We start from the raw sequence: 27,970 nt of genomic DNA, 5'->3' as shown, positions 1-27,970 counted from the left end.
CCAACAGTCAGAGGGAGGGGGTTGAAGCTGGCTGTTTCCTGTCTTCCTTGCTTAAGAGTCAATACTACCCATTTCAGGGAGGTAATTTTTACTAAATCACTGCTTTGACCATGCCATTTGCTGGCTCTGAAACTTTGAATATTTTTGCTGCCTCTAAGGTAGTGGCCAAATTCTTCATAATTGGCCTCAACATACAGTTATTGTACTAGATGGCTTTTAAGGTCATTTTACAAACCTGAGTCTATGATTATATAATTCCACCATAATAGTTTTACTTTCCACAACTTCCCTACATGCCTCATTTTTCTACCTCCTGGCTTTGCTAATACTACTCCATTCTCTTGGAATGCATTTGGTCGTCTTCCTTTATTACAGCTTAACCTCTTTTCAAGTTTTCTGTGAAAATCTTAAGTCACATTAGACCAAAATAATCTTTCTTTTCTTTGAACATTTGGAGCAATTACTATGCATAGGACTTATTTGGAAAATGGTCACACGCCCTCTTGGCACTCTCTTTTATTATTTGAATCTTTTATTGTATGTGTATGTGTATAGAAATGAATATGCAGAATAAATTTTGAGCTAAAAGGTAATATGGGGTTTTTTCTTTCAGTGAATTTCATTGTACTCTTATTTTTACGAAAAAAAAATTTTTTTTCAAAATACAGATATATTTATTTATAAATATTAGGTACACAGTTTATAAAAGACTAAAAATCCTCTCTAGGACACAAAACTATTATAGAACAAAGATAGGTGCTATTGTACAAACGGAATGAGTGAACATAAGACTATGTGATTCTTCGTTTATTTTTTTTTTCAACGTTTATTTATTTTTGGGACAGAGAGAGACAGAGCATGAACGGGGGAGGGTCAGAGAGAGGGAGACACAGAATCGGAAACAGGCTCCAGGCTCTGAGCCATCAGCCCAGAGCCCGACGCGGGGCTCGAACTCCCGGACCGCGAGATCGTGACCTGGCTGAAGTCGGACGCTTAACTGACTGCGCCACCCAGGCGCCCCAAGACTATGTGATTCTTAAGCACATTTATATTACACACAGTTTTAAAACTAACATATCTTTGAAGCTGTAGAATTGGTAGGCAATGTATTTAAGAATTAGTTCAGAGACTTACAAAACAATTTTATTGGTGATATTTATGTGTGGGGAGAAGAAACTGTTTATCGCATATAACTATAACGTTTCAAGGGACATGACTTCACAGGAAAGTTTTTATAAGAAACTATTAGTTATTTTAGAAATTCTACCTACATTAGAATAACATTATATATTCCTGCTCTAATTCCAACTATATCAAGTGAAATGATAAAATTTAAAATTGTAGCATTTTAGATAGTCAAGTTACAAAAGGAACTAAAGACAGAAACTCAGATTGAAAGTTTCAAATACCCACTGAGTTCGACACCTTTTCTTTCTTAGTACAAAGTATCTGCTCTTAGACATGGGGTATTCAGTTAATTACCCTTCCTGGTGACCTCAGCTACAATAAAAAAGAAAGAAGCCAACAAAGACCACAGACTCACTAGCACTGATGGAAAGCGATAGTAAAGAGCCAAAGCACAACAGACCACAGCAGTCTGGGTAACAACAACTGGGTGGAAAAGCAAGCTAAATCTTCCATGTCTTCACATTTGAAGGGAGTCACTCTACACATTACAATTACTGACTTTTCGACTGATCTATAGAATCAAGGAAAGGCAATGAAAAGTCAGCATTCTGTTTAAAGGCTGGCATGTATATTATACATTTCAAGAACAAGCCTATGCAAATATATCAATTTTATCTAGAACACCTTTTCTGATGATGCAGCATTACTGTACTTATATTTAATGACTAAAAATTTATCTCTAACTTAAGATGATTAAAAGTGAACAAGTCAACATTATGATGAAACCTGTTTATAGCCAAGGAATATAGTAAACTACTTGACAAATTTACCATCTTAGAAACTCCCTCTGCTAAGATCGAAAAGGTAGGATTAGCTCTCTGCTGCCCAGAAGGCAATACCTGCTATAAGGTATTGAACATCAGTAAGAGAGCTTACTGCCATGAATACTTAGGTACTTGGCCCACTCCTAAGAGACACACAAAGCCACAACAAGCAAACAAAATACCCCAGGAACAATAAAAACCCCATTTCTCATCATCACTTTATTTGTCTTCTGCTGTTCCAGGCTCTGAGAACATCGGGCATAGTGCTGAATTGGGACGGCATACGAAAGCATCGGTTTCACCTCCCAACTCTGTTAATTGTTCCAATGAAGACACACAAGGATAATGGTCTTTTAACATATCTGGCAATTTAGAAGTCTTCTCTTGAATACGTCAAGAACATCTCACTGGTGTTAGAAACTTTAGCTCTTTAAATGTAGAATCTGTATTGTCAAACTGTATCTTCTTTTTTACACTTTGTAGGTATGGTGTAGTAGACACATTATATTTAATTAAGCAACTCCCCCTGGTTTCTGTACTGGGGGTTTTAACATCATTGGTTGAATCGTTTGTTTTGTCATCTTGCTCTTTTTCATCATCCTGGAATACCACATTTCTAGTTTTCTTTTCCATTTCTGGTTTTCCTGACTCTAGATTAACCCCTCTATCTTCAGTGCTGACTTCATGGATGTATTCCTTGGTTGCACAAGCCTCCTCAACATTTTCTCCATATTTAACTTTTTCTTGACTCTCCATTGTCAGAATATCTGCTATGGTATGTCGCATCTCTTCAATAGGCTGAGCGCCCGCCAGAATGGCTTTCTCATAGATTGTGATAATGTTTTCGATAGGACTTGTGAGTGGTTCAATACGTGCAAGGCATATCCAATATTTAACAAGCTTTTTGGCATCTGGAATATTTTTAATCAGGTCATTCAGTATGACCAATATTTCTTCTTTGGGGCATCCCTCACTAATCAGGTTTAGGCATTCAGAAAATGTCTTGTTCACTTTTTCGGTAAATAATCTTTGTTCATCTTCTTCTACCATGGTAGTCCAAAAGGACCCAACTGGGTTTTCGTGTTGCCCTTCAGGCTCAGGCTGGGTAACTCCTGAGCTAGGAGGCCTTTTCAGGACTTTCCTTTTGCCAGCTTTCTACTCACTCAGACGAGCTTTTCTCTCTTCTGCTGTTTCTTTGGGCTGAGCTGATCTATCAATAGTTGCTTTTGCTATTGTATGCCTGCGAGGGTCTACGTTTTTCGACTTTTCTATCAGTTTGGTGTTAGAAGACGAAACAGGCCTGGCTACGATTTCAGACTTCACGCTTCTTGTTAGTGTCTTCTTTCTTTCTATATTCTGAGAACCGGTTTTGGCACTAGATGAAACTGTGTTTAATTGCACTAACTCTTTCTCGCGAGGTCCTTTCCGAATCGTAACATTGGCCGAGCTTCTACCGATGCCTGGTCTCACAGCGTCCTGAGCATTGTCGTGGTGACTTCTAATAGGAGGTCGCAGAAGCTGTCTGTTCTGAATTGTAGTGCTCACAAGTTTTGTGGTAGTCGTCACGTTAGAGGCTCTATCGCTTTTCGCTGTCACACTGCTGCTGTTTGTGCGCAGAGGCTCTGTAGCTTTAGGGACTGTAGTCGAAAGTTTCTTTATTGCTGCAGAACTCTCATCTCTGATTTGTAGAGGCTTTCTAAATGAATTAATCTTAGACTGAACAATTTGGCCACGGTAAGATCCAAGCACAAGCTTCTTGGACATGTTAGCATCTTGCTTTGGCTTTTCTGTCATTATTTGTTTCTTTTTATTGTTGTTTTTAAGATGAAACACTTGGCTTAATGTCATGTGTTGACCTGGAGGGTCACCTTTAATTGGTACCAACTGCCCAGTTTGATTATTATCCTCAGAATTAGGTGTATCAATTGCTATAGTTGAATTGGTTAGTTCATTAGAAGGCCTTAAAGGAATACAATTTTTTTCCATTGTTATATTATTTTTGCTCCCGGGAGGTCTACTGACATTTTCTTTACCAGCCATTTTTGTTTTAAATTTCAGAACTTTTGTCTCTTCATGGACCTGGCCCTCAGAGGTCATCACTTTCTGGTCTCTACTGGATATGTGATTTTCCTCCTTGTATGCAAAAAACGTTTTTCTTTTTAACATATGTTCCTTGAGTTTCTGTCTTCTTTGTTCTCTGAACTCGGGCTGGGCCCTCTGGCCCCGGGGCAGTTGTAGCTCCCGGGACACTGCTGGGGTGCTCATGGCTGCTGCGGGCGGAGGACGCGTCTCGGCCCTGACAGTCCCGCACTGCTCAAGCCAAGGCAGCGGCAAACTCTTTTACAAAAATTTAAACCTCTTATTATACCATTTTAAAATCATTAGGTCTTAGAAAATTAAACTGAGTAAACCTAATGTGTATGTTTGGCAAAACCTTCCACAATGACTTGTGTGTAATAGAAATTTATATAATTAACAACAAACACACACACAGAGTAAGAAGATATAAGGTAATTAATATCCTACATTTGGAACAGAAGCTCTTTTTTTTAGCTTTCTTTTATATCTTCATATATTTATTCTTTTTTTAAAATTAAATTCTAGTTAACACAGTGCAATATTGGTTTTAGGAGTAAAATTTGGTGATTCATCACTTACATACAGCACCCATTGCTCATCACAGGTGCCCTCTTGGTACCCATCACCCATCTAGCCCATCTCCTACTTGCCTCCCTCCATCAACCCTCAGTTTGTTCTGTATCATTAAGGATCTCTTGTGGTTTGTTTCCCTCTCTTCTCTCCCCCACCCTTTACCTATGTTCACCTGTTTTGTTTCTTAAACTCCACATGTAATAAATCATATGGTATTTGTCTTTCTCTGGTTGACTTATTTCATTTAGCATTATATATTCTAGCTCCATCCACGTCATTGCAAATGGAAAGATTTCATTCTTTTTGATGTCTCAGTAATATTCCCATATTATATAGTATATATATACACACACACATACACACACGCATGCACACACGCATCTTCATCCATTCATCAGTTGATGGACATTTGGGTTCTCTCCATAGTTTGGCTGTTGTTGATAGTGCTGCTATAAACATTGGGGTGCATGTACCCCTTTGAATCTGTATTTTTGTATCCTTTGAATAAATACATAGTAGTGCAGTTGATGGATCTTAAGGTAGTTCCATTTTTAGTTTCTTGAGGAACCTCCATACTGTTCTCCGGAGTGGCTGCACCAGTTTGCATTCTCACCAATCATGCAAGGAGGGTTCCCATTTCTCCACATTCTTGTCAACACCTGTTGTTTCTTGTGTTGTTAATTTTAGCCATTTTGACAGGTGTGAGGTGGTATCTCATTGTGGTTTTGATTTATTTTGTCCAGCCATCTGGATGTCTTCTTTGATCTATTCATGTCTTTTGCCCATTTCTTAACTGGGTTATTTGGTTTTTGGACATTGAGTATGGTAAATTCTTTACAGATCTTGGATGTTAACTCTTTATCAGATACATCATTTGCAAATTATCTTCTCCCATTCTGTAGGCTGCCTTTCAGTTTTATTGATTGTTTCCTTTGTAGTGCAGAAGCTTTTTATCTTGATGCAGTACCAATACTTCATGTATTTATTCTTATAGAGCTTATTCTATGTTATTTGTGTTTTGTGTATGTATCTCACTACCTACGCTAGGAAAATTGGAGGCTTTTTCATGTTTATATCTTCTAGAGTGCCTTGAAGATAACTTGGTGCCCTAAAACTTTTGACTTACGTCAAATTAAAGAATTATATATAGGTATGTTTTCAGTATTGCAGATATAACCAATTAAGGTACCTATCACCAAGAATATCTCCAAAGGCTTAAATTAACTTACAAGTCCTTACATGGTTTCTCATGAGTACATTTTAATTTTTATTTATTTATATTTTTAATTTAATTTAATTTATGTTTTTAGTTTATTTTTTAAAATTCAAGTATAATTAGCATACAGTATTATATTGGTTTCAGGTGTACAATTCTGTACATTTCTCAGGGCTTATCAAGATAAGTGTACTCTTAATCCCCTTTATCTGTTTCACTCATCCCCCACCAACCTCCTCTCTGGCAACCACCAGTTGGTTCTCTTTATTTAAGAATGTGTTTTATTGTCTCTTTTATCTTTGTGTGTTCATTTGTTTTGTTTCTTAAATTCCATATGTGAGTGAAATCATATGGTATTTGTCTTTCTCTGCCTGACTTACTTCAGTTAGCATAATACCTTCTAGGTCCATCCATGTTGTTGCAAATGGCAAGATTTCATTCTTTTTAATGACTGAGTAATGATCCAGTGTGTGTGTGTGTGTGTGTGTGTGTGTGTGTGTGTGTGTGTGTATGTAAAACATCTTTATTCATTTATCTATCAATGGAAATTTGGGTTGTTACCATATCTTGACTTGTGTAAATAATACTGCAATAAACATAAAAGTGCATATATCTTTTCGAATTGTGTTTTTGTTTCTGTTGGGCAAATACCATTTAGTGGAATTACTGGATCATATGGTAATTCTATTTTAAATTTTTTGAGGAATCTCCATAATGTTTTCCTCAGTGGCTATACCAGGCTGCTTTCCCACCAACACTGCATGAGGCTTCCTGTTTCTCTACATCTTCACTAGTACTTATTATTTCTTCTGTTTTTGCTTGGAGCCATTCTGACAGGTGTAAACTGATATTTCATTGTGGTTTTGATTTGCATTTCCTTGATGATTAGTGATGTTGAGCATCTTTTCATGTGTCTGTTGGCTCTCTGTATATCTTCCTTGGAAAAATGTCTAATCAGTTCCTATGCCCATTTTTAAATTGGATTATTTGGTTTGGGGTGTTAAGTTGTAGAAGTGCTTTATGTATCTTGTATATGTACCCTAATAAGATATATCATTTGCAACTATCTCTTCCCATTCAGTAGGTTTTCTTTTCATTTTGTTGATGGTTTACTTTCTGTGCAGAAGCTTTTTATTTTGGTGTAGTCCCAGCAGTTTAATTTTACCTTTGTGTCCCTTGCCAAGGGACACATATCTAGAAAATGTTTCTATAGCTGATGTCAAAGAAATTACTGCCTGTGTTATTTTCCTGGGAATTTTATGGTTTCAGGTCTCACATTTAGGTCTTAAAATCATTTTGAGTTTATTTTTGTGTATGTTATGAGAAAGTGGTCCAGTTTCATTCTTTCACATGTAGTTGTCCAGTTTTCCCAACACCATTTGTTGAAGAGACTATCTTTTTCCCTTTGTATTTTCTTGCCTCGTTTGTTGTAAATTAATTTAACATAAAACCATGGGTTTATTTCTGGGCTCTCTTTTCTGTTCCATTGATCTATGTGTCTCTTTTTGTGCGTGTACCATACTGTTTTGGTTATTACAGCTTTGTAGTGTAGATATCTTAAAGCCTAGGATTGTGATACTTCCTGCTTTGTTTTTCTTTGTCAAGATTACTTTGGCCACTCAGGGTCTCTTGTGGTTTCATACAAATGTTAATATTATTTGTTCTAGTTCTGTGAAAAGTGCTATTTGTATTGATAGATCTGGATTGCATGCAATCTGTAGATTGCTTTGGGTAGTATGGATATTTTAACAAAATTCCAATCTATGAGCATGGAATATCTTTCCAGTTGTTTGTGTCATCTTTAATTTCTTTCATCACCGTTTTATAATAATCAGAGTATGGGTCTTTCACCTCCTTGGTTAAGTTTATTCTTTGGTATTTTATTCTTTTTGGTGAAATTATAAATGGGCTTGTTTTCTAAATTTCTCTTTTTGCTATTTCATTATTAGTTGATAGAAATGCAACAGATTTCCACATATTAATTTTGTATCCTGAGTCTACTGAATTCATCTTTAGTTCTAGTAGTTTTTTGTGGATTCTTTAAGGTTTTTTCTATATAGTATCATGTCATCTGCAAATAGTGACAGTTTTACTTCTTCCTTACAATCTGGATACTTTTTACTTCTTTTTGTTGGATTTTTTTGTCTGGGTAGAACTTTCAGTACTATGTTTTTCGTTTTGGTTTTTTTTTTTAAGTTTATTTATTTATTTTGAAGGAGAGAGAGAGAGAGCGAGAGCAGGGGAGGGGCAGAGAGAGAGAAGAGAGAGAATCCCAAGCAGGCTTCGTGCTGTCAGTGCAGAGCCCTATGTGGGGCTATAATTCATGAACTATGAGATCATGACCTGAGCTGAAGTCCAGAGTCAGCCGCTTACCAACTGAACCACTCAGGCATCCTCCAGTACTATGTTGAACAAAAGTGGTGAGAGTGGACATCCTGGTCTTGCTCCTGCTCTTAGAGGAAAAGCTCTTGGTTTTTCACCATTGATTATATTAGCGGTGTGTTTTTCACATAAGGCCTTTATTATGTTGAGGTGTGTTCCCTCTAAACCTACTCTGTTGATAGTTTTTATCATGAATGGATGTTGTAGTTTCTCAAATGCTTTTTCTGCATGTATTGAAATGATTATATTGTTTGTCTCTCGTCAGTGTGATGTGTCACATTGATTTATTTGCAAGTATTGAACCACTAGAATAAATCCCACTTGATCATGGTGAATTTAATGTATTGTTGAATTTGGTTTGCTAATATTTTGTTGAGGATTTTTGCATCTATGTTCATCAGAGATATTGGCTTATAGTTTTCTCTTTTTTGTAGTGTCCTTTTCTGGTTTTAGCATGAGGGTAATGCCGGCCTCAGAGTGAATTTGGAAGCTTTCTTTCCTCTTCTATTATTTGGAATAGTTTGAGAAGAATAGGTATTAACTCTACTTTAAATGTTTGGTAGAATTCACCTGTGAGGCCATCTGGTCTTGACTTTTGTTCGTTTTGAGGTTTTTGATTCAATTTCACTGCTGGTAATGGGTATGTTAAAATTTTCTATTTCTTCCTGATTCACTTTTGGAAAGTTATATGTTTCTAGGAATTTATCCACGTCTTTTAGGTTGTCCAGTGTGTTGGCATATAATTTTGCATAATATTCTTAATAATCCTTTGTATTTCTGTGGTATTGATTGTTATTTCTCCTTCATTTCTGATTTTATTTATTTATTTGAATCCTCTTCTTTTTTTGATGAGTCTGGGTAAAGTTTTATCAGTTTTGTCAGTGTTTTATCAGTGTTTTCCAAGAACAAGTTCTGGTTTCATTAATCTATTCTATTGTTTTTTTATCTCTATTTCATTTGTTTTTGCTCTAATTTTTATTATTTTCTTCCTTCTACTAGCTTTGAGCTTTGTTTTTCTAGCTCCTGTAAGTGTAAGATTAGGTTGCTTATTTGAAATTTTCCTTGCTTCTTGAGGTAGGCCTGCACTGCTATAATTATCCCTCTTTGAGCCACTTTTGCTACATCCCAAAAATTTTGGAACATTGTGTTTTCATTTTCATTTCTCTCCATGTATTTTTGTTTTAATTTCCTTTTTGATTTCTTGGTTGATGCATTCATCGTTATTTAGCCTCCATGTATTTAGGTGCTTTCCACATTTTTTCTTGTGATTGATTTCTATTTTCATACCATTGTGGTCAGAAAAGAACCATGATATGATTTCAGTCTTTTTGAATTTGTGGACCCTTGTTTTGTGGCCTAACATGCGATCTTGTCTGGAGAATATTTCATTTGCACTTGAAAAGAATATGTATTCCACTGTTTTTAGATGGAGTAATCTAAATACATCTTTTAGATCCATTTGGTTTAATGCGTCATTCAAAGACACTGTTGCCTTGTTAATATTCTGCCTAGGTGATCTGTTGATGTAAGTGGGTTGTTACAGCTCACTACTATTGTTGTATGACTGTCAGTTTTTTTCCTTTATGTATGTTAATGGTTGCTTTATGTATTTAGTTGTTCCTATGTTGAGTGTACAAATATTTACAATTGTTATATCCTCTTGCTGGATTGTTGCCCTTATCATTATGTAGTGTCCTTCTTTGTCTTTTTTATAGTTTTTGTTTTAAAGTCTGTTTTGTCTGAGAAAAATATTGCTGCCCCAGCTTTCTTTTTGCTTCCATTTGCATGGTAAATGCTTTTTCCACCCCTTTACTTTCAATTTGCATGTATCGTTAGGTCTGAAGCCAGTTTCTTGCAGTTAGCCCATAGATGGGTCTTACTTCTTTTTTTTTTTTTTTAACATTTATTTATTTTTGAGACACAGAGAGAGGCAGAGCATGAGCAGGGAAGGGGAAAGAGAGAGAGATACAGAATCTGAAGCAAGCTCCAGGCTCTGAGCCATTCGTTGGCACAGAGCCCGACACAGGGCTCGAACTCACGAACTGTGAGACCATGACCTGAGCTGAAGTCGGAAGCTCAACCGACTGAGCCACCCAGGCACCCCGATGGGTCTTGCTTTTTTATCTGTCACCCTGTGTCTTTTGATTAGAGTCCATTTACATTCAAAGTAATTATTGACGGTATGTACCTATTGCCACTTAGTTACTTGTTTTATGATTGTTTTTGTAATTCTCTGTTCCTTACTTCTCTTGCTCTCTTCCCTTGTGATTCTATGGCTTTCTTTAATGATATGCTTGGATTGCTTTCTCTTTTTCTCATATCTGTTCCAGGATTTTAGTTTGTGGTTACTCTTCAGCACATATAGAACATTTTACACATATAGCAGTCTATTTTAAGTTGATGGTCACTTAATTTTGAACATATTCTAGAAGCACTAAATTTTTACTCTCCCCTCCCATGTTTTATGTATATGATGCCATATTTTACTTTCTTTTATTTTGTGAATCTCTTGAACTGATTTTTATAGATATAATTTATTTTACTGCTTTTGTGCTTTAACCCCCATACTAGTTTTATAAGTGATTAATTTTTATTATGTTTGTATTTTACTGTGAAATTTTTTCCTTTCACAATTTTCTTTCTCCTGAGTATGGGCTTTTCTTTCTCCTCAAATAATTCTCTTCAATGTTTCTTGTAAGGTTGCTTTAGTTGTGATGAACTCCTTTAACTTTTGTTGTCTGGGAAATTCTTTCTCTCTCCTTCTATTCTGTATGATAGCCTTGCTGAGTGTTTTTGGTTACGGGTTTTTTCCTTTCAGCACTTTGAATAAATCATGCCACTCCCTTGTGGCCTGCAGAGTTTCTGCTGAAAAACCAGCTGATAGTCTTCTGGGTTTCCCTGTATGTAACTGATTTCTCTTGTTGCTTTTAAAATTCTCTCTTTATCGCTACTTTTTGTCATTTAATTATTATGTGCCTTCATGTGTACCTTCTTGGGTTGATTTTGTTGGGGGCTCTCCATGCGCTCTGGAATCAGGTATCTGATGCCTTCTACAGATTAGGGAAGTTTTCAGCTATTATTTCTTCAAATAAATTCTCTGCCCCCTTTTCTCTCTCTTCTCCTCCTGGAATCCCTATAATGCAAATGTTATTATGCTTGATGATGTTGCTGAGCTCCCTTAACTTATTCTCAGTTTTATTATTCTTTTTTCTTTTTACTGTTCAGTTTGCTTTCCAGTACTCTGTCTTCCAGCTTTATGATCCATTCTTCTGCCTTCTCAAAGCTACTATTGATGCCTCTAGTGTATTTTTAATTTTATTTATTGAATTCTTCATCTCTGATTGGTTCTATTTGTTTTCTATCTTCTATCTTTTTGTTGAAGGTCTCACTGAGAGCCTCCATTCTTTTCTCAAGTCCAGTAAGTATCTTTATGACCATTACTTTGATTTTTTTTAATCAGGCATATTGCTTGCCTTTGTTTCATGTAGCTCTTTTGCTGTGATTTCGTCTGTTCTTTCATTGTGACATATTCCTCTGTCTCCTCATTTTGTTTCACTATCTATGTTTGTTTCCATGTATTGGGAAAGGCAGTTATGTTTCCTGGATCTTGAAAGCAGTGACATTATGAGGAAGAGGTCCTATGGTGCTCTGTGGCACAATATCCTCTGTTCACCGGAACCAGGAGCTTCAGGGGTGTCTCCTGTGTGGGTTCCATGCACCCTACTGTTGTGGTTAAACCTTGTTTGCCTTCAGTCCAGTCAGCTGCAGTGGCTCACTTTACCTGTTGTGGGCAAGATTTGGTCCCTGTGCTGTTAGGAGGCCAGTTGGAGGTTCCTGTGGACTTGTAGCTGGGTGACGTCAGTCAGGCCAGAGGACTGTTTGTTAGGGCTGCAAAGTAACCTCAAACTGCAGGGCTCTCTCCTCGCGCTGCCTCTTTGGAGGTTTTTGTGGTGGGGGGGGGGGTGCTGGCAGTGAGACCAAGACCCTCTGCTGGGGCTGCAGACGCACTGATCAGCAGGGCACTCTGTCCAGCCTGCCAGGGGTAAGGCCAGCTGCTGGGGCTGCAGTGGGATTGGTGTGTGTAGTTTCTTCCCCTCTCACCAGGGCAGGAGTCACCTTGGAGTGTTGCCGGCCCCTTTTGCGGCCACTTGCAGGATGAGATGCAGGAGGAGCCACTTTGGAGGGACTCTGGTAGAACGAGGCAGGTTGGATGGGCTGAATCCACAGGAGAATGCAGGGGTGAAGTGCACGGTGTCAACAAGATAGGTGGAGGGTGCTCAAGCTGGTTTCCACAGGTGTCTGGCTACCTAGGCTTGGGCCAGGGGTTGGCGGGGCAGTGGGAAGAAATGGCACTTGCCAGCTCTTTTGTTCTTGGAGAAGTCTCCTAAAGCTCTCTGTCACTCCAGCATGCATTCTGAGATTACTAAATAACTCTCCTGCCCACAAACCCCATGCGCTTTTCAAACTGCTGCTTCTGTGCTATATCTTGGTGGGATTGTTTGTTGTCCTGTCTCATTAGGGCAGAGACGCAGTTTCTTATTGCTTTCCACATCTCCCAGAACTAAGCCTGCCAACTTTTAAAGTACTGGAGTTAAGCCCCACTGGTTATAAAAAACTCATGAAGTTAAGCCCCACTAGTTTTCAAAGCCAAATATTACGGGCACTTGTATTTCTAGTGCAGGTCCCCTGTGCCTGGGGTGCCTGGGATGGAGTCTGTTTCTCTACCTTCTCTGTGCTTGTAGTGTCCCTCCCATCTGTGATTAGTCTCACTGGGAGTTTGGTTTCCCACCATGTCTTTGCCCCTCCTACCTTTTTTTGATGTGGCCTCCTCTCTACAATTAACTGTGGAAAGTCTGTTCTGCCATTCTTCAGGTCATTTTCTGCTTTGGTTGTGCTGATGTGGCTGTTACTAGGTATGTTAGTTGGACCAGGTGAGGTTAGGATCCTCCTCCTCTGCCATTTTCCCAGAAGTCTTCCCATTTTTAAATAAATATTTTGAAAAGCTTTCAGTTCAATCATCATTGCATATATAAGAGTTAAGATAAAGAATGTTTTCTAACTAGACAGTTTGGTTTTTATTACCTAAATGCATCATTAATAAGTATTTTTATGGGGCCAGTTGCTGTGAAAAGATTATTCTTTAGGTCAAAAGTACAGTTAATTTAGTGTTTGTTTTAGCACTAATATTTGAGATTGGCTTATAAGATAAATCTCTTTTTCTTTTTGCATATTCTTGGAATATGGTAGATCCTAACTAGGATTGCAGGGTAGATAAAGTTTCTGTCAGCGCAAAGTCTCTTCACCTAATGTCGGTCATAAGCTTCTGAAAATAACTTTGCATCTCAAGGAATCTTGGATGTAAAAGGAACCTAAGAGGTGCACGTGGGTGGCTTCAGTCTGGTGAGTGTCAGGCTCTTGATTTTGACTCAGGTCATGATCCCAGGGTTGGGGGATTAAGCCCCACGTTAGGCTCTGGGCTAAGTATGGAGCCTGCTCAAGATATTCTCTCTCTCTGTCTCCCCCTCTGACTCTCTCCCCTGCTCATGTACATGTACTCTCCCTCTCTCATTAAAAGAAATAATAAATAAAAGGAACCTAAGAAACAGCTACTCCAGTACCCCCCCTTTGTTTCTATCTATCTATACACGCAAATACACACACACATACACACACACACACACACACACACACACACACACACTATAAGAGCCATAAGAGCCATATTTTTTTTTATTAAGGTAGCACAGGGAGTCATCAACAATCTCTGGCTTTTGCTTTATGTTCTGTTTTGTTCTCTTATGTGATTTAAGGGGACCTACACATAATTCAAAGGTCCCCAATAGTTTGCCTACTTTAAACACCCATGGATCTATCATAGTTTGAAATGATCATAATAGTCAGTGATTTATTTTAAAACATTTCCCCTTAAGAAAACCCTAAAAGAGAATTATGGTGGTTGGAATGGATGACCATTTCCAGGAAGATGGCATGGTCATACTACAATAGTAGCTGTCCCAGTTCTTCCCAGAAGAGGAGAAACCTGCAGTCCCTAGAGAAAGAAAGTATGGCCAAAATCTGAAGCCCCAGAGGAATAATACGTTCAGACACACTCCATGCTTCAGGGCCTGGTGAGAAGCCAGGAGTCAGTGTGGAAGCATCAGACCCCTGGCCACAGCCTAACACAAAGTTTGTCTCCTTTAAAATTTCACCACAAAAACCTGAATAATTTAAATTTGGATTATGTAGAGAAATGGTTGGAGAGAGATGAATTTCATAGTGATTAAGGGAAGCAAGCATTTAACTAAAAACTAGTAAAATAACAATAATGAGGAAAGAAGAAGCTGAAACCCTGAAATTAGCAAATTGAAAAACAATTAAAAATACACACATAATATCTTAAGGAATCATATGCAGTGTGACCTTTTATCACTGGTGCCTTCCCCAGCCTCATTTGAATGCAGTATATATTTCTTCACGAGTTTGAGTAAGGAGAAGCAGTTTAAGAAGAACTGGAGATTATAAAAGATTGCTATTTTGAACAACTTTTCTGAATGTGTGATTTGTGTTGTGCTCCTGAATCATAATATCCCATCACTTTAATTTTTTGTTTGGGGTGCCTGGATGGCTCAGCTGGTTAAGGTCTGACTCTTGATTTTGGTTCAGGTCATGATCTCACAGTTTGTAGGTTCGAGCCCTGCATTGCACTGTCAGTGCAGAATCTGCTTGGGATTCTCTCTCTCTCTCTCTCTCTCTCTCTCTCTCTCTCTTCCCCCTTCTCCCCTCCCCCACCTTCACTTTCTCTATCAAAATAAATAAAAATAAATAAACTTAATGTTGGGGCACCTGGGTGGCTCAGTCGGTTGAGTGTCTGACTTCGGCTCAGGTCATGATCTCGCAGTTCATGAATTCGAGCCCTGAATCGGTCTCTGTGCTGACAGCTCGGAGCCTGCTTCAGATTTTGTGTCCCCCTCTCTCTCCACCCCACCCCTGCTTGTACTCTGTCTCTGTCTTTCAAAAATGAATAAACATAAAAAAATTTTTTAAATAAATTGTTGATTAATGACTTTAATCTACTTTTTCTCTGTTTTAGACTATTTCATCAATCTCCAAAACAGCTTCTATAAACTATTAAACAACCAGTGAGAGGATTCAGTTATTACTAGTCTTCTCAGAATTACCACCAATGACTTGTGTTTTCTTGTATCAATAGGTGTTTACTCATGGATTAGCTGAAAAGAAAGCCTTCAATTCTTTTGACAGAAACAGTAACATCACATATAAATATCTGGGCTCTTGGGTTAAATTGTCGGGGTCATATCAGGTTCTTAACGCCTCTTTGCTCATGTTATAATGATATCAGTCTCATTGGACTTTTCATTCAGCAGATATTTGTTGAAGCCAAAGTAGTTTCTAGGCACTGGGGATATGGAACAGGCAAAACCCTCTGCTTACAAGAAGCTTACATTCTAATGGAAGAACACAGAAAATAGACACACAAATCAGTAAACTATATAGTATGTTTGAAGGTGAAAAGTGCCATAAAGAAAAATAGAACAGTATAAAGAGGATGAGAGTCCTGGAGGAGGGAGGCATGCAATTTTGAATAGGGTGATCATAGTAGGTCTCACTGAAAAGATAAATTTGAACAAAGACTTGAAGGAGGTGCTATCAAGAGCCATGCAGATGTATGGGGGAAGCATATCAAGGCTTCAGGTGGGAGTATGCTTGGTGGGCTCGAAAAAAAGAAGGGAGTCAGTGTGGCCGGACCTCTCCAGTGAACAAGGTGGGGAGAGTTGATGATTCAAAGAGGCAGAGGGTGGGGGTCAGTTGAGTAGGGCCTGTACCATTGTAAGGACTTTTACCCTGAGTAGAATGGTATTGCATAGTAGTATAGAATGTTTTAAGCGAAAGAGTGGCAAGGATCCCCTTTTTAAAAGGATCACTCACTCTGGCCTCTGTGTTGAGAATCAATGTTAGGGGGACAAGTGTGGAAACAGAGACCCGAGTAAGTGATCACAACCACACAAGTAAGAGATGACAGTGGCTTGGACCAATGTGCTAGCAATGAAGGTGGTAAAAAGATGTTGAATTTTATTTTATTTCTTTTTAAAAGACTTTTGTTTTTAAGTAATCTCTACATCCAACATGTGGTTTCAACCTGTAACTCCAAGATCAAGAGTCTCATGCTCCACCACCTGAGCCAGCCAGGCACCCCAAGCTGTTGAATTTTAATACATTGTTGAATTTTAAATACATATTAAAAAGTAGAGTCAATAGCATATGCTCGTGATTGGATATGGAGTGCGAGAGAGAGAAGAATCAAGGATTTTGGCTTAAGCACTTGGAAATATGGAATTGCCACTAATTGAGGAGGGGAAAACTGTGGTGGAGCAGGTTTTAGGGAAGAGATCATAAGTTCAGTCTTGGCACATTAAGTTTGAGATGTGCATTAGACATCAAGTGGAAAGCGTGAGTTATCAAAAACATTTATGTGTCTGGAGCTGGGGAGAAAGGTCCAAGCTAGAGATCACTGTAGGAGTTGTCGGAATGTAGAATTCAAAGCATTGAGTTTGGGTAATTTCACAGAGAGTTTGGGATCTGGAATCAGACTAATTGGTACTTATTAGCTGAGTGACTTTGGGAAAGCCACTTTGCTTCTCTATGACTCATTTTCTCCATCTGTAAAATGAGAAAAATAATAGTAACTATCTCATGGGTTAAAATTGAAATTTAAATCAAAATCACTAATACCTACAAAGCACTTAGAACATGACACTTATTTGATATGTATATTTAATAAGTGTTAACTGTTAATTTTCAGTACAACTATTCTGTATACATACTAGGACATCACAAATACTTGCACAAACTCCTGTCACTGATGTAGCAATACAGCTTTTTATCCTGTGGTGTTATGTTTTTGTTTTGGGCTTGTTAATTGGTACTAATTCCCCTTAGTTGGTTTTGCTTCCAGAATTAAACTGCTTCCAGAATTTCGTTCCTGGAGTTTTGGTATTTGCTCTGCTTCAGTTGTTGATATATTTTGAAAGCCTGTATATATTTTAATATCTGTTACTTGTTCCCAAAGTTTCTTCAGTGCTCTTCTCCTTTGCTTTTCTTAGTGCTCAGCAGAGGAGCAGTCAGGTTCACAAGAAAAACACAATTGGAAATCAGGTAGGAATTTTTAAAATAATCAGTGCATGCACTCTCCCCAAAGTTTGAACTCAGTCGCTTGATTGACTGCTTTTTAATGCAAATTAATCATGTGCAAATCTTGCTGAAAATGCAGCTTTTTGTTTTGTTTTGTTTTTGCTTTTAAGGTTTTTGGAGTGTGTTGCATTTTTTTTTTTTTTTGCTACCTTATGCACTTAACTTTATTGATTTATTTTAAATAACTTTTCTGCTACTTGCTCTGCTTTTCAAAATTGACTCCTTGTGTCTTACTTTGCTTGCTTATGTTACCCCTAAATTTGATTTAACATTGAATCTGTGAGTCAGTTCAAGGTTAAAATATGGTGAGTAGTTGCATGAGCTTCTGATGCTGCTGACTAGTTCACACATTTGCACAGCTTGGTAACAGTGAAGGGACAGCTCATAAAAGAAGGCAGTTGTTGGATTTATCGCTGCCATACCAAATTTTTGTTGGTTAATGAAGATGTTAATTCCTAAGAAGATCTGATCTTTTGAGTTTTTGTGTTTTGGGCTGACCAGCTGTCTCTGACTAATAGCGCTCTGCAGAGATTGCATTAACTCTGACAGTTTGCTGTTTCTTTTATGTTTTATGTGATAATGAATATTTGCATTGTTATTTCTTTTCAAGTCAAAACAATGATGATTTTATAGGTTTTTTTTTTAATTCAGAGGTACAATTATTGAACAAATTGAAACCTCTGCTCTAGAAGTTTTTCCATTGTTTTGAAAGGAGAAGAGGTAATAACAGACTTTATTTTAAAAACTTTTTTCTGAACTAAAGCATATAATTCTTTGCTATTTCAGGGAACCAATCTTCCGCCTTCAAGGCAAATTGTACGAGCTAAGTTCTGTAAGCTTTACTGTTGCTTTTTCATTTAGCTTCCCAAGGGCAGAGTTTGTCTTTAACTGATTAACTCAACTAGCGCTTGCTACTAATTTTTTTTTAACTTAGGTTGTCTTGTCCGTAACACTCTATCATTGATATAAAAATCCTCTTGAGAGGGTTCATCCCTTCACTGCTAATAACTTGCTGTGATTGAAAGGTATGAACTAGTAAACTCTAAAATGCTGTAATAATAAACCCTTAACATTGTGGGTGCTTTGATTATTTCTCTAATTTTAATGGGCCTTAAAATAATTAAAATCATTAATGATCTTCATCTCTGTCCCTTTATGCTCTGTTGTTACAAGGTGTAAGCCTTTCTCTACAACTTGTATGATAATGTTTCCAATAAATGTAGTTGGTGCTTGTAAAAGGTGGGTATTAAACCCCTGGTTTTCGATGTATTTGTTATAAGTCAACTTAATTATAATTATTTGGATTTATTTAAAAAAATAAAACAAAACCAAAATTACATCAATTCCTATCTTACATGGCTTTAAAGTTGAATCTTTTAAAACCAGATATTGTATCTTCATTTTATGGAAGTGTAAAGATACTGTCAAATTTCTGGCGTAGACATTTAAAAAAGACCAAAAAAATTACACTCTTATTTCTACCATGGATGAAGCAGCTTTAAAGTCTTTCTTCCAATTGTGCTCAAGTTGAGACTGAGATTGGAGCGTGGGCCAATTATTTGCCTCATGATGTTTTGGAAGAAACAAACTTTGGAACTAGACATTCCAGGGTTTAAATTCTGCTCTGTCACTTAGTAGCCATGTGGCCTGGGACAAACTGAACCCAAGTTTGCTCAGTTGTGTGATGGGAAAAATAGAAAGCATTTCTGTAGGATGATTGATACTGATGAGAATCAGAAATAATTTACCTAATGAGGTTTGCAGCTGGATACTGGGTGTATGCCTGCAAACAGTATAAACCTTGCTGTTAGCAGGTAGGTACTGTTCTTGAAACTTCAGGGAGAAAAAATATAAAATCTAAGAAAATTACAAAAGTTATAAAATGAGAACAATTAAACACTTGGGAAAATTAGAAGCTGTGGCAAATTATTCTGAAGCTTGCAATGCCCAGATTAAGGCTAGATGTGTGGTATAAAGGATTTATCCATAAAACCTTCCTCAGAGTCAGAAGCGCTAGCTCGTAGAAGTTTATACTTATTGGAAAAGCGAGAGTATAGTGGCATAAATGCATATTTTAAATCAGATCTGAAAGGAAACTCCAAACAGTTTTCAATTATAGATTGCTTCCAAATGCTAAAATAATGCTAATTGTGTTTCTGTGACTTACTTTCCCTGAATACTTAAAAGCCCATACGTTATGGAAGTTTTAAAATTCAAGAAAATAGAATTGAGTGAGTGTTATAATAGAATACAGATCCCTACCCAAAATCCTTACAGTCAGATGTACCTTTAATGCCAGAACTTTTTGGAGTTTAGAAAAAAAAGTATATTGCATATTTCCTATATTACCCAATATCCCTGTGGGGTCAGAGACAGCACCCTTTAATTAAACACATCACGGTTCTACAGTAAAACAAATGCATAGTCCCACTAAGTAGATTAAATGAAAGATAAACATATTTTTCTGTCAGGTTAGGTTTCGCTGCTTCATTTTTGTTTTGTTTGTTTGTTTGTTTTAAAAGAAAAACCTTTTACTTTGCAAGTAAAGTGTTATGAACCTGTATATCTTCTATATCAGGATCAAATTCAGTCATTGAATGCAATATAGTATATTTCAGAGAATCTTTTATTGTTTTTAGCTGCTGAGCAGAAATGAACCATGATTACTTGAAATCATTTCTTTATGAATCTGAATGTCTGAGGTTGATTTCAGTTTCTACAAAAAGTTTTGGCCTATCAAAAAGCTCAAAGTCAGGGGCCATTGGAGCCCAGACTGTTAACTGATCCTGGAGTTGATGGGGCTGAAATATCCTGTGCTATCCTAGCAAGTGTTTATCCATTCTGATATTCCCTTCAGGCTCCTGGTTGTAAAAGATTCTTCTGTGCAGAATCTGCTCTGAAATATTTTAGAAGGATTTAAGGAAAGTAAAACTCCTCTTTAAAGTCAATCCCATTAGTTTTTGGCTTTCTAGAAATTTGTCATCTTGGAAGTTCCACAAGTTGATGTCAACATATGTACAAAAAAATGTGAGCACACAATTAGCCTAAAGTTGCACTGCCCAGTAATTTAACTGTAACCTTCATTCATCCCTTCACTCATCAAATATGTATCCAAAACTTAAGAGTACCCAAACCTGTGGTAGATGTTTAGAATAGAATGATGAATAAATCATGGGTCCTATCCTCAAGGAGCTCACAGCCCAGTGGGGATGATGGTAAGTAAGCAAATTGAAGTTGGCCTCCTCTTTCAAGGTTAGCTCCTTCTGATCCTTCAGGTGTCACTGAAATATCACTTCTGGAATAGGCTGGCCCTGAGCACGAAGATCTAAAATCACCATCCCGCCCCTCCTTGTTGACATCATCTATTATCTTGTTATCTTATTTATTTTTTCATATTCCTTCACTAGGACGTAAGCTCCATTACAGCTATTTTGTGTGTGTGTGTGTGTTGCTGAAAGCCGTGGAGTATCATTGTAAGGTTTAAGCACAATCATAACATCTTAGATTATTCTGCCTACATGTGAAAGGTTTTGAAGAGAGGATGAGATTAGAAAAAGACTAGTTAGAAGGCTGTTGCAGACAAGAGATGATGGTGATCTGGGCTAAGCTATGTGTGATGGGTTTGAGGAGAAGCTGATGAATTCAGGACATAATAAACAGGAAGAGTCTAGAGGATTTACGATGAATTGGATGTTGAAGAGAGGGCCGGGGATGATCCCCAATGCTGTTTAGATATCTGATTTAGGCACAGATGAATGGAGATGCTGTTCATGGAGAAAGAAATATGGTAAGAAACTCAGATTTGGATTCAGCGTTAGGAAGGGTAGATATATTGAATATGAGTCACTGTGGGAGACAGGAGTAAAAATGTCCAGAGGGACGTTTGATAAAAGTGTCTAGAGTTGAGAAGAGATGGAGAATTATTTATTCCAAAGGTAGTAGGGAGCCATTGAGATATCCAGTAGGAAAGGGATGTCATCTAACTTGTATGGTAGAACGATTTGTGTGTCAGCCGTATGGGATGATTTGGAGGAGTAAAACTAGAGGTTTGGAAATTGGTGGAGATGTTTTTGAAATAATTCAGGTAAGAAAATACAAATGTTGGTAGCAACAGGTATGTGGAAGTGACAGATCCAAATTATATTTAGAGGATGGGAAGAGTTATAAATAGTTGTGGAGCTGGAAGGAGGGAGTCATCTTTCCAGGCTATGGCTAAGGGGATCCATTGACCAAAGGAGTGCAGGCGAAGGAAAAGCAGATTTCAGGGGAGATGGGAGAAGGTGGTGACTTCAGCCAGATACATTTTTTGTGCCTATTGGAAATATCAGGAGGGTTGAGGTTCAAGACTTGTCTAGACTGGAGATATGTTTTATAGCTGTCAATGTATGTACATGGTAGTCATGGAAGTCATGGGAGTAAATGAGGTTGTCTCCAATGGATAAAAACAGAAGAACATAAGGGATTTAAAGGGTAATGGAGAAATTAGAGTTAGGGAAGAATGAGGAACTGAAAAGCAGTCTAAGAAGTGAAAGAGGTAGGAAAACTTGGAGAGCAGTACAATGAGAGCCAATGAAAGAGAAGGTTTCAAGGAGGGAATGCTGATTAGTATTAGATGTTTCCTAGAGCTCAAGAAACATAGGGGACGTTGTCAAAATAGGTGGACTGGTAGTGTTGGGGATCACATGAGGTAGTACCAGTTCTTTTGGTCTTATGAATTACTCTTCTACCTTATAGCTAGAAGGTAGCATAAAGCTTAGAAAGCAGACAATGGAATTGATATCCTGAGCTGAGTTTGTTTTTCCAGGAAGGCAGCAAATAAAGTCAAGAGAACAGAAGGGTTACAATTTTGAAAAGACAGGTTGAAATAAAAGATTGTATAATCTCATATGAATAGTTTTGATTGATGTATTAGGACAAGTCAACCAAGTAACAAACAACCCCAGAGTTTCAGTAGCTCAATACAGTAACAGTTTAATTGACCCTGCTGTAACAATCCACTGAAGGTCATTGAGATGCTGGTGGTGAGAGTAAGGGGCATCTATCCCTGGTTTACATGGTCAGTCATGGACTTTAGAATCTTCTTTATCCTTCTAACAGATGGGAAAGAGAAAGAAGCCTGAGTGAGGGAAGTTTTTAAGGACCAGCCTGAAAATATCACACATTTGTTTGCATTTCCATTCCATTGATTGACCAGAACTCAGTCATTTGGCCTCACCTAACTGCAGGGGAAACAGAAAAATATAATCTGAACTTGCGCCCAGGATAAAGAAAAGAGGAGAGATGGTGTTGACTGAAAATTGAAAGGAGATGGGCAAGCCAGAGCACTTGGGGGGTGGGGGGGGAGGAGATTTACTGAAATTGGAGAAAATGTGTACAGTAGTCCCCTTTTATCTATGGGGGATACATTCTAAGACCCCCAGTGAATGCCTAAAATTGTGGATAGTACCAAGCCCTACATATGTGTCTTTTTCTATACATACATGTGTACATACATACATACCTGTGATAAAATTTAATTTATAAATTAGTCATAGCAAGAGATTAACAATAATAGCTAATAATAAAATGGAACCATTATGGCAATATACTGTAATAAAAGTTATGTGAGTCTGACCTCTCTCAAAATATCTTATTGTACTCATCCTTCTTGTGACAATGGGAGATGATAAAATGCCTACGTGATAAGATGAAGTGTGGTGAACAACACAGGCATTGTGGCATAGCGTTTGGCTACTGACCTTGTGATGATAAGTCAGGAGGATCATCTGCTTCTGGGCTGCAGTGGACATTGGGTAACTGAAACCACAGAAAGTGAAACCTCAGATAAGGGAGGACTAACACACCAGGATTAAGGGGAAAAGGTGGTAGGTTGATGGTTGAAGTCTGTGAGTGGGATGCTGTATCTCAAAGTGGGCAAGAGAATGGCACCTGAAAGAAAATCAGAGATGTTATCGGAATAAGAAAGAACAGACACTGGAAGAAGGGAAGGACAAATGATAACTACAGATATTTGTAGAGCATTGTTTGTCTTCAGAGGGTGTGGGCAGCTGAAGAGAAATGGAGACGAAATTTCCCAGATTTAAGGTCTAGGATATATTGAAGCCAGGAGGATCACATGATTGTTAATCCATTCCTTTAGTTATAAGAATCTGGGACAGGAAGGCACAGCTGACATGCTCATTGGTCCAGACTACACCCAACTGTGATTGTACAATTAGAAGAAATTTTTCCTTAGGCAGGAAGCAAGGCAGCTACTTACAGGGGCTTGCATGTCAGGGCACCTTCTGGTCCTGAGCTTATTGTTTTGTTTTCCACCAATGTGCCTTCTATTGCTTTAGATTGGAGTATGAAATTTAGCTTTCCCAAACCTACAAGGCTCTGGATAACTGGATTCACAAACTTCTTGAATTGTTGGCCACAAGCAGAAAAGACCTTTCTCCTCAGAACAGATGATGATCTCATCCCTCCCTACTTTCTTGAAAGCTAGCTTTTCTGTAGGTCTCAAAAAATTATCGACATACCCTCTACAGGTCTCAAAAAATTACCCACACACCCCAACATCCTGAAATTTGCCTACTAAGTCCCCTAGTTATTCAGCTGCTATAAGTACATGGTTTGAGACCAATGTTACAAGAGGTGAGAGTTTACTCAGCTATTTTATAATGGTTAAGAAAGATTGACAACTCTTAGGCTACAGTAGAGGGCGCTGCACAGCCCCTCCTCCTCATCCCTCCATTCAGCTTATTCTACCTTTCTGGGTCTGCTGCTCAACTCCCACCCTCACCTGACTTCCCAGGTACTATTATCTATATCAGGATTCTTTCAGGTGTAAATTTCAGAAAAAATTAACTTACACGACCTTGGGAAAAAAGTGAATTAATTCGTTTACATGTGTGAATATTTCAGAAATAAAGTTAAGTACTCTTTAACCCATGGGTCAAACAGTGTCAGAATGAACTAGATGAACTCTTTCCATTTTTTGGTTCTGCTTCTTTGCTGTTGGCTCTACTCTTAGAGTCCAAAGGACTGCAACATAACAGCTGTCAGCCCCTGGGGGATTTCCTTCCTACTTTGAATCCAGCAGAAATAAATTAATCTTCCTCCCGGAGGTTTCAAAAAAACTCCTGAGGTTCACGCTGATTGAATAGGCTTGGATCTGTGCTTATTCCTGAGCCAGTCACTATGGCCAGAGAATGAAGTGTACTGATTGCCTTAGGCCAGACCACCTGGGCTTCTTCACCTTCTTCTGGGGGTGGGCTCTTCACCTCAAAGAGCTGTTGTTGGAAGAAGAGGAAATAGACCCTGGAGGTTGTGTATCGGAGATGATGGCTACAGGTGCTTGTTGAGCATTGTTTGTCTTCACAAAAGTTTAATTTGGATAATAGGATTCTTAATGTATGTTGTCTTCTTAAAGGAATATAAAATGGTTAATACCGCATTATTAAAACGCTATGGTTCATTTACTGATTAATGATTTTTTTCCAGTTCATCCTTTGGCTTTCTCCCCCCACTTCACCTTCCTCTTCCTTTCTTTTGAAAATACATTTCTGTGAACTATATTAAGATGAGAGGTGGTAAAGTGCAGTGGTTTTTCAGAGCTGGAGCTCTGAGAAGCCACTGTGTGGCCAGGAGCAAATTATTTAATTTCCTGTTCCTTAGTTATCTAAAGAAGCTGATAAAAAATGGTAACTGCTTCATGAAATTTTTGTAAGTATTAAATGGGATAATACAAGTTAAGTACCTACAACAGGGCCTGGCTGATAATAAGTCCTATATAAAGTGCTTGCTATTATAATGGTTGTTGTTGTATATCTGTATTATTTTGTTAGTCTTCAAGAAAGATAGTAAAATAATTGTTTTTATTTTCTAATTGATCCTTTTCCTCCCTTGGAAGTGGGAAGACTGCTACAAAACAACAATGAATTCTGTATATCCAGTAACGATTCATGGATTAATTTTTGAGGATAGATTTCTGAGTACAGAACAAAGAAAAAACTCCCTACCCCAATATTCTAATAAGCAGTTAAATGTATTTTAAGTAGATATTATAATTTTTTAAACCAGCCAACACTTCTTTATCAAATTGTCATTAAAAGTACTAAAAAAACATTTGTAGGAAGAATTGAATTTTTGTTCTACCTCTCTATTGATCTTCAAGGTGGCCAGTTTTAGTGAAAACTCTGTCAATGCTATAACTAGTGCTTTGTTGTTGTTGTTTTTATAGAAATAACTGAATAATTAAAAATTATCAAATATTTGTAGGAAGGTAGAATATATACCTTTAAGAATGTATGATGCGTACCTGTATTCATTATGCATTACATAGATGCCCCTGTCAGCAAAGAAATATTAATGTGATTTTTACTAAGTATACTGGATTGCATTTTAGTAAACATTTTTAAAATTGTGCAATTCAAGTCAGTGGGAATATAATTTGTTATGCCAATACATGCATATATCACAACTGCTTTTGCATGTATCATATGTGTAAAATGAGATCTGTTGTTCCTAGCTGTGTTTCTTTCCTGTTAGGAGAATACAGCATTGTTTGTTGCCACTTAGTGTGACATTTAAATCTTCAAGTTTATAAATGAATTCTGAGACTGCCGTTTTCTGTGATGTGTTAGTTTCCTGGGGCTGTCATAACAAAGTACCACAAACAGAGTGGCTTAAAACAAGAGAAATACATTCTCTCACAGTTCTGGAGGGCTACAAGTCTGAAATGAAAGTGTCTTTAGGTCATATTCCCTGTGAAAGTTCTAGGGAGGAACCTTTCTTGCCTGTTTCTGGCTGTTCATGGCTCTGCATTCCTTGGCTTGTGGCAGCATGACTCTAATCTGCACCTCCGTCTTTTCATGGCTGCTTATGCTCTGTATGCGTCTGCTTCTGTGCGGATGCCAGTCATTGGATGTGGAGCCCACTCTAATTCAGTATGACCTCATCTTAACTAATTACATCTACAAAGATCCTATTTCCAAATAGGATCTTTGGTCCTGTTCCTGTTCCTGGTCCTGTTCTGTGGTTCCAGATGGAAGTGAATTTTGGGAGACTGGATTCAAGTCACTACACCTTGGCCACTTGTAAATTATTTCTTTTTCTTTCCTTTTTTAAAAAATGGCTTACTATAATAAGACTTTATCTGGAGTTTAGCTATACAGTATGCTGATGTACTTTAATGGTTTATTAAACTAAGAATTTATAAATTGGACCATTGGAGCTTTAAAAGATATTTTCTTTATTCTGTTTGGAGAAAATACCTTCTGGTATTGACATAAAGTGGTGCTATTCTTCTGCATGGTACCATTAAAATCTTGTGATTAGTTGCTGGTTTGTTTTTTTTTTTTTTTTAGGATTGCTTCTTGAGAATTTATCTGTTTTTCTAAAGTTTGTAGCACACAGATAATACATCATGAGGAAAAAAAGGAAACACTGAACACTTTTAAGTGATAATACACAAACTCCCTTTTTCCTCATTCTTGTTCTGCCTCATCTAGTCTTCTCTCCAGTCTTATCCCCTCAAGAAAGGGAAGAAGTTGGGGGAGGAGAGGTAGAGAGAGAGAACCAAGAGTCAGACAGACAAATATGGTGTGGAGCCATAAATCCATCTTTAGATTTGGGAATTTGCATTTTCAGAACCTACCAAGAAGAAAGTTTTTATCAAGTATTTACTTAAAAAAATAAAAATAAAAATAAATGGATAAAGGGACGAATGGCTGTCCACTCCCATCGGTTCTATAGACATCCTAACAATTAACATTGATTACTTACAGTGTTTCAGGTACTTCATACATTAACTCATTAACTCCTCCCAAGAACCCTGTGAGATAGGTGCCCTTAGTATCTCAGTTTTACAGATAAGGAAACTGAGGCATGGATAGGCCTAGTAATGTGTCCAGTCTTACAGTTTATACATGACAGCATCAGGATTCAAATCCAGGCAATTTGATTCTAATCTTTGTTCTCTTAATTACACTGTTAAACCACTGCTTCTAATAGTTTGTAAATTGCGTCAAGAATCTCAGTCTCAGTTGTGGCAAATCACATTACTTAAATCCATTCACTGTCATTTTTATTTATTACTTAAATTGTTTCTTTTTTTTTTTTTTTTCAACGTTTATTTATTTTTGGGACAGAGAGAGACAGAGCATGAACGGGGGAGGGGCAGAGAGAGAGGGAGACACAGAATCGGAAACAGGCTCCAGGCTCTGAGTCATCAGCCCAGAGCCTGACGCGGGGCTCGAACTCCCGGACCGGGAGATCGTGACCTGGCTGAAGTCGGACGCTTAACCAACTGTGCCACCCAGGCGCCCCACTTAAATTGTTTCTTAATCTAAATCTGATTGATCCTGAATAGAATGAACTTAGGTTTGTATAAATTAATCTGATTGTGGCAGTCAGTTTGGGCTGCTGTAACAAAATACTGTAGATTGGGTGACTTAAACAACAGACATTTATTTCTCACGATTCTGGAAGCTAGAAGTCTGAGACCAGGGTGCCATTGTGGTCGAGTTCTTGGTGAGGGCCCACTTCCTGGTTATATTCTCACATGCCCTTCCTT

The 27,970-nt window shown here is 37.7% G+C and overlaps 1 protein-coding gene, 1 long non-coding RNA gene and 1 pseudogene across 15 annotated transcripts in view; 1 reads left to right on the top strand and 2 right to left on the bottom strand.

Annotated features, from left to right (window-relative positions):
- Positions 1 to 27,970, top strand: part of DNM3 (dynamin 3) — a 559,650-nt gene that overhangs the window by 236,462 nt on the left and 295,218 nt on the right. For 8 of the 14 annotated variants that reach the window (XM_045452913.1, XM_045452909.1, XM_045452905.1 and 5 more), the window contains exons 13-14: positions 17,325 to 17,376; positions 18,199 to 18,228. In XM_045452913.1, the coding sequence (XP_045308869.1) occupies positions 17,325 to 17,376; positions 18,199 to 18,228 (82 nt within the window). The remainder of the gene's footprint in view (positions 1 to 17,324; positions 17,377 to 18,198; positions 18,229 to 27,970) is intronic. The other 6 variants (XM_045452915.1, XM_045452911.1, XM_045452907.1 and 3 more) reach the window with 1 other exon arrangement.
- LOC123585107 lies at positions 1,030 to 27,476 on the bottom strand. Its single transcript, XR_006705913.1, has 3 exons — positions 27,460 to 27,476; positions 13,962 to 13,964; positions 1,030 to 1,176 (listed from the first exon to the last, which is right to left on the bottom strand). It is a non-coding gene; the product is annotated as an uncharacterized LOC123585107 (long non-coding RNA).
- LOC123585100 lies at positions 2,153 to 4,239 on the bottom strand (annotated as a pseudogene).

The sequence above is a fragment of the Leopardus geoffroyi genome, chromosome C3, assembly GCF_018350155.1.
Source record: "Leopardus geoffroyi isolate Oge1 chromosome C3, O.geoffroyi_Oge1_pat1.0, whole genome shotgun sequence".
In the NCBI taxonomy this organism is placed as follows: Eukaryota; Metazoa; Chordata; class Mammalia; order Carnivora; family Felidae; genus Leopardus; species Leopardus geoffroyi.
This window is presented reverse-complemented; position numbering and strand designations above follow the sequence as displayed.